This window comes from Symsagittifera roscoffensis, chromosome 1 (assembly GCF_963678635.1).
Source record: "Symsagittifera roscoffensis chromosome 1, txSymRosc1.1, whole genome shotgun sequence".
NCBI classification, from domain to species: domain Eukaryota; kingdom Metazoa; phylum Xenacoelomorpha; order Acoela; family Convolutidae; genus Symsagittifera; species Symsagittifera roscoffensis.
The window spans coordinates 24,290,287-24,300,602 of NC_087062.1; the positions used below are offsets into that span (position 1 = coordinate 24,290,287).

At 32.9% G+C, this 10,316-nt stretch overlaps 3 protein-coding genes across 4 annotated transcripts in view; 1 reads left to right on the forward strand and 2 right to left on the reverse strand.

Moving 5' to 3' along the window:
- LOC134841678 (adenylate cyclase type 3-like) overlaps positions 1–8,269 on the reverse strand; it is a 34,438-nt gene extending 26,169 nt beyond the window's left edge. The window contains exons 1-6 of the mRNA XM_063857716.1: positions 7,204–8,269; positions 6,542–6,916; positions 2,448–2,686; positions 1,613–1,889; positions 1,089–1,247; positions 752–856 (exon numbers count right to left, since the gene is read on the reverse strand). Of these exons, the coding sequence (XP_063713786.1) occupies positions 752–856; positions 1,089–1,247; positions 1,613–1,889; positions 2,448–2,686; positions 6,542–6,916; positions 7,204–7,295 (1,247 nt within the window). The 5' untranslated portion in view covers positions 7,296–8,269. The remainder of the gene's footprint in view (positions 1–751; positions 857–1,088; positions 1,248–1,612; positions 1,890–2,447; positions 2,687–6,541; positions 6,917–7,203) is intronic.
- LOC134841795 (DNA replication complex GINS protein SLD5-like) overlaps positions 1–10,316 on the reverse strand; it is a 493,875-nt gene that overhangs the window by 312,924 nt on the left and 170,635 nt on the right. The gene's annotated exons all lie outside the window — the stretch shown is intronic.
- Positions 1–10,316, forward strand: part of LOC134841707 (uncharacterized) — a 343,993-nt gene that overhangs the window by 12,438 nt on the left and 321,239 nt on the right. The window lies entirely within an intron of this gene.

Genomic DNA, 10,316 nt, shown 5'->3' on the forward strand with positions numbered 1-10,316 from the left:
ACTAAATTCGATTAAATTTGTAAATTTTGTAGGAAATTTGCAAAATGTAAGCTATGTTTTTACTAAATGCCATGTCTCAACGTCACCCCCTCAAGTTATTTTACCTCCCCCAACTAAAGAGTCAATCATTAACCCCCTCGCAAAATCAACTAATAAAAAACCCCCCACCTTGTTCAACTATAAGTGGGGGTGGGCGACTGGCAGTTGTTGTAAACTAGCCGGTGGGTGGGGAGGGGGGTAAATTAAACTGAGTCGGGGGGGTAAATTAAACTGAGGGGGGGGGGGGGGGTGGTAAGGTAAACTGGGAAGGGGGGTACGGTGAAGTAGATAGCTTTTTAAATGTGAAATGTAAAATTTTGAGAAACGTACGTAACAACTGCAGTAAACAGGAAACGAGATAACTTTGAAAAAAATTGTAATTTTCATGAATAACGTCTCGAAAAATCCATTATAACCGATTATAAATGATTATAATGCATTATATTGGCATAAAAACTATAAAGATAATAATCCATTTTTGAAAGGATTATAAATTATTATAACGGTTTATATTGACATAAAAATACTATGAAAATAATCCATTTTTTATGGATTATAATCGATTATTTTGCAAATTTATAGAAGCTGACCATATTATGACAAAATAGTCGATCCATGGGCGCTCGGGGCGGGTAGATGCCGAAAATTGAAACAGTTGTGATAGATTTCTGCATTGCAAGTCAACTTTAACCCAAGTTGGCCTTTTTCTTACTTGGCGTGGTCAGTTTGTGGGGTGACGCATCCGGAGACGCAGTAGTAGCAGTCTCCCAGAGTGGCTATCTTTTCACAACGACACTGCTCGCATAACTCATCGAACCTGGAAGATAAACAACATTTGAATGAACAAAATTATCATTATACCTTAAAACCATTAAGTTTGTCGTATCAGGTCATTTTTGACTCCAAACTGTTTTTCTGTTTTTCAGCTGGCAGGGGTAAAAATCTTAACAATGAGTGGTCACTGTAAAATGCATCTAGATTTGAACCGGGTTTGAGGGCCCTCCTTCCTCCTCCCTTCGGAAAATAATTGATAGGGCCTGGGCTCTTACCTGCCGTAGAGGTCATTCAGTAGATCCACTAATTCTGCCGCACTCTTCCCACTACTCATGTCTGTGAAGCCCACTATGTCTGCAAACAGGATGCTCACATTCTCCTTCAGCTCCACCTTCAGCTTCCGGAACCTATTCCATGTCGACCTCTGCAGTTCCCTGCACGAAAAAACTTTGACTTTCATCTAATGTCAAGAAGCTAGCAGGCACATCTTTCTGACAATTGTCGCGAGCTGGTTTTGTGTCGTCATAAAAAACCACGCAAATACGCGGACTAAACGTGTTTTTATTTTTCAGATGACTCTTGTTCATTTCAGAAATAATCATTCTAATGGTTAATGTATCACTTAATTCAAGCATCATTTACAAGTTTTTTTCTTTCGACAAACAGTCAATGAACTGAGAATAAATTCCGAGAAAAAGGTAATTTCCTTTTAGCTGAACAGCGTTCAGATGAAAAAAGTTTTTTCCTCATCCCAAACAGTAACTTCAAAATTCAGCGAAATAAAGTATATAGAACAGACTGTTGTTGAGCATGTGATGGAGATTTATTGCCCCTTGTCCCTCTTGCGGAATCTCTGGGCACTGTCTCACTATTATTCATGTCAGCCAGACTCTGCAGTGCCAGATTGCGAGGCATCACAGACATCAGCATGTTCTCCAAGTTCTCCTTCTCCTGTCTGAGAACTTGAAGTGTGATCAACTTGTGAGCTTCGGTTAGAAACAGAATGCGCTGTCTGCTACATGTCACGTGAGATAGATGCATCAAAATAAGGTTGAACATGAGGCACATCCAGAAATCTACACGAAAAAGATCCAATTGAGATTTTGAGAAGGCTGGAACTGGACAATGATGATTGTGAAGTAGTTAATCGATATTTCATGCTCCCAAGCATTTTTCCGTATATCCCAATAAATTGCCCCCTGCTGTTGTTTTCCATTAAGTAATAGAAAAAAATCGAGCCAAGAAATTTCAGTGGGGAAGATTTTAGTATTTTTTCCTATTTTTGCGATTAATTAAATATTTCCTTGACTAAACATTTGTAATTTATTTCATGGAACGAACGAGCAAGAAAAACAAAAAAAATGCCATCTTTATTGAAGACTGCGAGAACATTTTGTTTTTTTTTCTGCTATTTTTTGCTCATAATATTTGAACTTTCTTTTTATTGACAATCGGGTAATTCAATCGCATATTGTTGGGCGAATAAGATTAAGCTGTGCAAAAAAATCTGAATTTTTATCGGGTTTTTGTAGGCAAGGAAAGCGATATGACTGACCAATATGTTTTGTTTTTCCTCTTTAAAAACTTATCGTAAATAACAACTGATATTTTTTTGCCTAAATCATAAACAATACCTGTTGCAAAACTCAGCATTGCCTCCTGTGCACTTCCTAAGAGTTCATGTCCTAGTCCATTATCATCAAAATTTATCCGGACGCTAATTTGGTTTGCGACGAGGGTGATTAAACTGTGGAAGATAGAGAGCGAAGATGCGAGCCAGAAGCGGAAATTTGAAACGTAATGGAGAAAACACGAGGTGAAGACAATTGTTGAGAACGTGAATGCGTCCATTGAGAAGCTGATGCTTGAACACCTGAAAAAATATCAAGCTCCTCGAGATTTGAAGACACCACTCGATAGGCAGCTAAATGGCCTTTTGGTGTTTGGATAGGGTTTTTTGTTAAGATTTGTGAAAATAATAATCGAGTCTGTTCCCTTCATGAGAACTAATTTATAGCTACATAATAATTGATGATATCTTCAAAAACGGTGGAAGATGGTCCCACAATAATTACTTAACAAACTGTCCTTATACAGTCTATTATAAACTCTTATATGGGCCACAGAAAAAGAAACAAACAAAAGATTGAAAACTTACAATTTTAAAGCTCTATCAAGAAAATCAGAGAGGTCAGTCAGAACATTCTGCGTTTTCCCAGATACCAAAAAACTGGGCGCCGGACATCAAACTGGCGGGACTTCAAACCAATTAGTAAAAAAAGTGACTTCAAGCCGAACATTTTCTCAAAAGTCATAAAATATGAAATTGTTTTGAAGAATTTCTCAATTTCATGATCTTTTATTACCAGTTATTGACTTGTTCATAAATTTTGAGCCTCCAATTGATGTTAAAGAATTTCAAAAAAAATCGTTGAAGGCGTTTTTCATGTGCATAAATTAAGCATTTCAAAATCCAGCTGTTGTAACTTAACTAACTGTCAGCACTGAAGTTTCATTGATAAATATCGATTATATTATGTTTTCAGTGTCAGTCAACACAAAAACAAAAAATGATTGATTAAAAGAGATTAAAAATGGAATTTAGTTGAATTTTTTGTTAGAATAAAATTGGATAATAATGATTTCTTGGATTTAAATGGATTTTCGAATATTGAAAATACTCGATTAAATTCCCTTAAAAATCCGTTTTTATGGTTGAATGGGTCTTAAAATTGATTATATGGGTTAATTTTTTGTGGATATAATCCATTATTATTGATTATTTTCCATGAAAATCTAGCGCGAATGAGGCCATTTCTAAAAGGAGAATTGTCGTGGTTACCGCTTAATAAACTTGCCTGAAACTTTGAAAAAAAACTTTTTTAAAATCCAAGTTTTGGCTAAAGTCCCGTCTTATTGAAGCCCCGTCGTTCTGTTGTCCTAGACTCAAGAAAATTTGTTTCTAGTTCAATTTGACCTTTAAAAATTTTAGCAGAGCGCGTTTGTAAAAAAAAGTTATCGGTTTATCGTAACAAAAATTAAAATCTTTTTAAACTGGAACACTTTTTATCAAAAAATAAGAGCCCTATTTCTTTGAACTTTCATGATTCTTGTTTTTTTTTAAATTGCTGAAAATTTACAAAAACTCACAAAAGATGACAAATACAAAGACAAACAAGCGTTAGAAAATTAATGTTTTTCTAATTAAAAAAAACTTAAAGCGAAAAATATTAGAGACGTTTAATGTTTTTGGGCTAAGAAATCGTCAATTGAAGCATTCGATCTCATTTTTTGGCAAGAATGCATAAATGGGAAAAGAACATGCTTTCAGAATTTCAGATCTGAAATGGTTGCGATAAGATAAAATAACGCTTGGATACTTTAAGAATGAATTATTTCAAATCTAACTTCATATCTGAAGATTTGTTTTTCTTGGTTACTTCAGATCTGAAAAAATCAAACCTTCTGAGACAGTTTTTTTGGGCTATTTCAGGTAGTTCTAAATTTTAGAGCTTCTGTTGGCTACTAGCCGGGATTTAGTAAACTGGTGACCTGCTGAAATGTGTTTCCAAAAACCTGAGATAATCTTCAGAGTTGCGGTAGTAGTTTGAACTTTAAAAGTCCCCGAGTTGACCAAAGGTCATGACCTTAGAAATTTTCTAGTAAGAGTTTTACAATTTCTCACTAAACTAGGCTCTAAGAATGGGGAGGCTCCAAGATAGGAATTTTTCTTTAAAGAAAGTTGTAAAACATTCCATGATTTTTTGTTTATAATTTCAATAACTTTTTTTAACCAGTTCCAAAATTCTCCGCTGTCACGGAGTAAAGTAACGTTAAGGACAGAAGACTCGTTGTGCTGCATGAGTTAACCAATGAGCCGACTTACTTTTTAGAGTTCGTTTTTTTTGCAGATTTGTAGGATTTCCTTTTTCAGTCTATACCTGAACCCTACCGACAACCCATCCAAAACTATATGACATGATTCGTAAAATTTGATTTTTTTATATCCCCGAAAATTTTTTGAACTGCTAGTTTGGTAGAAAAGCGAATTTTAATTGGAAAATGATTCTTTTTGGTTTTGGAAATGTTTGTTCGAAATTTTTTGGTTTTGGAATGTTTGTTAAAAATCATTATACCCACAATCTAAATATTTTCACATGCATAAGTTTGGAAAAAAATTGAACTTTTCCAAACTTTTTTTTGTTTCTATCGTATAGAAATTTTTTCAAACTGTTTTTCGGCAATTTTTTTGATTTTTTGAATCTTGAAATTTTTAAAAATAGTTGAACAAAAAAATAAGTTTTGTTTTTATTTGTTGAATTTTTTGGATACTTTTTTACCGCTAACCCGGGTTGAACAAAAATGCTAATCATACAATTTTCATATATGCAAAAATTCTAATCATACACTTTTTATGCAATTCCATAAGTACAGTAAAATGCATGAAAAGTCTATCATCAGTGATTTTTCACATATGGAAACTGTATGACTTGCATTTTTCCATAAACCAAAAGATTTGATTTTTTATAAAATTTGACTTTTAAAAATTTTCGGGTTGTGTTCGTAATCGAACACAAATGGCAAAGTCCTTGGTTGCTCAAAAACAAAGTAACCAAAGATTTGACCGTTTTGCGATTACAATGAATCGAAAACGGCCTGATTTGACTTAGTTTTTTCATAACCAAGTGATATTATGAGAGTATCAAACTTTCAATTTTTTCGCAAAAACTTTCATAGGTGAGTTTTCTAAGTTTGAATTTTTACTTAACCATGCATTGATCAAGGCATACAAAAACATGCCATATAAACTAGATAAGGTTTTGAGCGTTTTTGAAAAAAAATTATCCTGAGAAACGAAAAAAAAACTTTTGTGTATCCAGGATTATGTTATCCAATACAAAATTCGTTTTGCGTTTGGAAAAAATTTTTGGCGCTACTTCGATACTACTTTGAAAAACTTTTGCTGTCGCCATCAAAAAATGCTAGTCATAGTACTTCCATATACAGAAATTGTATGACTAGCATTTTTTTGACAAAAGTTTTTCTTTGTTATTTATGACGGTACATTGAAGTTTATGCCTATTCAAGAACAAGCTCTTTGAAATTTTGATGACTTCATTTTAGTAACAAGTATAAATTTTGTTTGATGAACATTTTTTCATAGAGTTAATTTGTTGAATTTTATGATAAACGTAATCGGTCTATCGAGGTCAACCCGGGAACTAAACATCTAAATATAATTGTGTATTGCAAAAACAGCAAAAAACAAAATCTCAACTGTTTGCTCGAAATGCATATATTATAATTGAGATATTCTACCTCAATAATTTATTCTACCTGTGATTATTTTTGATGAGGGATTGAAAACTGCAAATTCAGCTAATATGGGATCATTAATGCGCACTATTTACTAACGCTTTCTTAACGCAAATCGTAAGCGTCGAATTAATTTGGCTGAAAAATCATTCCGAATTGAATTGGTCCAAATAACGCATTTCAAGGTAAAATCATATTATTTTGGTATTTTGAACTTGAAATTCCATTTTGGTATGTGTGAGTGGAAAATTTAAAAAAAAAACGAAGTTCTCGATTTTTCAAACATTTTTTTTCTTCATTTTAATCCTTTTTTAACAAAAAAAAATACTTAAAAGGTAGTCAAAACGTCTAGGACTGCGCCCCAATACGAGCAGTCCCGTGTGGTGCGTTCTGAAAAACAATTTACCCAAACCTCGAATCGTTTGCATGAAGGGCAGCAATTTGACTGCAAGAGAAAAGTAAAAGAATGATGTAAATGATTGCCATGTGGATAGAGTTTTTTGTCTCTTTTGCTAAAATCTTGTAATCAATAATTTCATATCTTTCATTCATTAGCTCTAAAACTAACAAGGCTGAAAATAAAGTAATCAATATAAAGTCAGTAATAAGTTTGGTTGTATCAATTACTGACGAGTTGTGATTAGAACTACTGAAAAAACGAAAGAAGTTAGTCAAGAAGACACCGAGTAGAAGAATAATTGTAGCTAGGTTAAACATTTGTCGTCGGAAGTTTCTGATCTTATCTGTGCTCCTGTTGTAATCGTGTTCTAATTCGATGTTGTCGAACCTGAAAACAAAATTTTTGTTGTCAAACCTCCAAAGCACAACAGAATTTTTCTCATTCTTATTGTGCCATATTGTCTAATATTTCCATTTACCTGTCAATTTTTAAAAAGTTAAACAATGACTTATGATTCGAAGTGATGAAAAGAAGTTCACATTTTGCTTTCAGTTTTGTACACAAATGACCTTAAACAATATATTTTTAAACCATTTAACCATTTAGAATTATCAACATTTTAATCAAATCAAAATTTCCTGTATCCCAAATTGCACGAAGCGTCAGGAACTAACCTGGGCGTCAGCAGCGAGTTATCTTTTTCCTTGGGACTTATTGAAGGCCTCAAAATGGCCCGAATAACGGCCACAAGTTTCGTCACTGCCATGTTTGCCGACCCCAAGTCGCGACCAATTTGTACCCGAGACCAACTAATAATAATAATAACGGCACAAATTCGACATTTACGACAAATTACTATGCCCAAAACGTCGCAAAAAAGTATATTCAATTTAGTTTTTATTTTTTTTTTGCGGTTGTTATCAATACGTACAAAAAACGTTCAAAAACCAATAAGTAAAATAAAAAAATTCTAAATCAAAATGAACAATTGCACGACAGTTTTTGATTGCTACAATAACGACAAGGAAGACAATATCTGATTGTGTTTTTAGGAAAATGGAAAAGGATAAATTTGGTCTGCAAATTGAGGATGCGAGAATGAAGAAAGATAAATTTGGTCTGTAAATTTGATTAAGCCCTCCAAGAAAATTTGCCACCAGCTCGAAGAATAAAAAGGAAGGAGTCTATAATGAAAAATTGTTCATACAAGGTAAATTTTAATCAAGCCTCCATTGTTAATCAATATTTCACTTGATCAATCTGGAAAAAGAAAATTGACGAGTTTCAATTTTCAGGGATTTGACAAAAAATAACGCTATAAGATAATGGTCAGAAAATTTTTCAGACAGATAGTTTGCTATTATTTTTATTGTTGTAGAAAAATTGCTGACTCTTCAAAATAAATTGAAAGTTTCCTGCTACTTTGTTACTTTCAAAGTCAACTGTTTTTTTTTTTTATTTTTAACCAGCTGCTGGATGAATTAGCTGGTAGGCTCAATGAGCGCGAACAAAATCATAAGCCCTTAAGAATGTTTTGTGTAGCGAATGAATATTATCAAACCCGTTGACTCGTGAAACACAGTTAGAGTTTGCTACAACAGAACTGACTATTGTATTTTGAGGACACTGCGCATAAACAATAATATGGCATGATCAATATTGAAAAAATAAATAGCCCGGTGGCTTTATTGTTTGATTTCTTTGAACTCAAAATGTTTTCAATTTCATAGTGGTCTTATATTTTCAAATCATTGCGTTTTTCCAATAGTTCAAAATTGTACCAGTTTCTATAAGATTTTTATTGGATGACCGGTTATGAATTTTCTGTAAAAAAAGGTGTAATATGAGTGGTTTGCAAAGATTAGCTGCTGAAAGGTAAGAGCTATAATTGGAGAGAAAAACAACTGAAATTTGAGTAGAAAGCAAGAAGATCAGAACAAAGGCTCACATTTAAAACTTGTTTGGCATTGTTGATCCCATCAATGAACATCAGTCTAACTGAAGGGTTTCAACTTCCCTAACTGATGGCTAGGGTACTGGGGCTGAGAAAAAAACGCTAAAAAAGTTTTATTCGCTAAAAGATGCTAGACGTACAAATAATAGAATAAAAACTCAACGATAAAATTTTTTTTCCGAAACTAGAATTGTTCGACTATCATTTTTCGAGTAAAAGAAAAGTTAAAAAGTTCTTGAGCTTCACTTAAGGTTTGGTGTTATGACCAAAAACACAAAAACCAAATTTTTCTCATAAAAGAAAGTCTATAAGTTAGGTGGCAGAGAGTTAAGAATCTCGAATCGAAAATATATTGTGTCTGGGGATTATATACATTGAAAATGGTAAGGAACTTTGTCTTCGGGTGTTGTTTTTTTTCAATCAAAATCAGGTATCTAAATAAATCAGCGGAATGGATCGAGTCATTTATCATACTGAAGGGTTGACAAAACATGCCGATCATACAATTTCACTCTATGAAAAAAATGCTTAGCATACTATTTGGATCAACTTCATATATCAAAAAAATAGTAAGAAAATAGTACGATAAGCATTTTTTCCATACTCTGAAATTTTATAATAGGCTTTTTTGCGATATTTGGAAATAAATAACAAGTTTATGCCATATTTTTATCACAAATTTTTTTGAAATAGCAAAAGCATCCGCAACACAAATCGAGGATTTTCTGTCATAAGAAAATCAAGAGTGTAATTGGCAGTTACCACGCAGATAAACATCATTTGGTGATATTAACTTTTCACAAAGAGATATATACCAAGAACTTAAATTTTTGTATTAGGCCAAAAAATTGGTTTTAAAAGTTCGGTGCTCGAGAAGAGAGGCCTGTTTCTTTAACAAATTTACAATTTTGTTTTAGAAACTTGTTAAATTGAAAACTTGTAGAATAAAAAACAGTAAATGTTTTTATAAAATTTTTTAATGTAAAACGGATACCCGAGCACAGAAGCACGTTTGCAACCAAAAAATGGATGAAATATAAAAAGTTACCTCAAATATTTTACAGTAAAAAATGCTTATCACACAATTTCATATACTTTTGCCATTAAAGTTGCTCATGTGTAAACAAACTGCAAACGATGTGCTTTGTTTATGTTTTCAACCAATTTAAGACAACTTTCGTTTGAAAAAAGGGCTTGTCATACAATTTACTTCTATGAAAAATGTATGATAAGCATTTTTTCCCTAGACTGTATATGAAATTGTATGATAGACTTTTTTTTGTATGGACGGCAACCCGGGCAGTCGTAATTTTTTAAAAAACCCAGAAAATATTTGAGAAAAATTAATTACATAAATTTGAATTTGATTTTAATTCTGAGCGAGGAAAACAAGCGAGTAGCTTTATGAATACATTCAATAAATAAAAAAAAACTAACTTTTTCTCAAGGTTGGCTGCTCCGGGCAAAATATAAAATTCGAGACATCAGTCGTCAATTAAAGCTTAATTCACTTATGTTCTACGCGTTCGAAAAGTTTTCTCATCATAACCACGCACAAAAACACCAACTTGGAAAAAATTTCTGCCGCTTGCACAGCAACTGGTTATCTTCAGATTCTACGCAAAAAAGTTGCCGCCAAAAACTGAGGATTCAGGATATGCATTTACTTTTTTCAGTTGACCTTTATGTTTCCAAATAATACGAGGACCTAATAATAATCAAATTTTTTTCTGAATTTCCAGTGAGGGCATCTGATTCTTTGTTTAAAAAGAACACACAAACGTTTAACTAGATGAGCGGTCAATAGTGTCTTCAAAACATTGAAATGCGAAA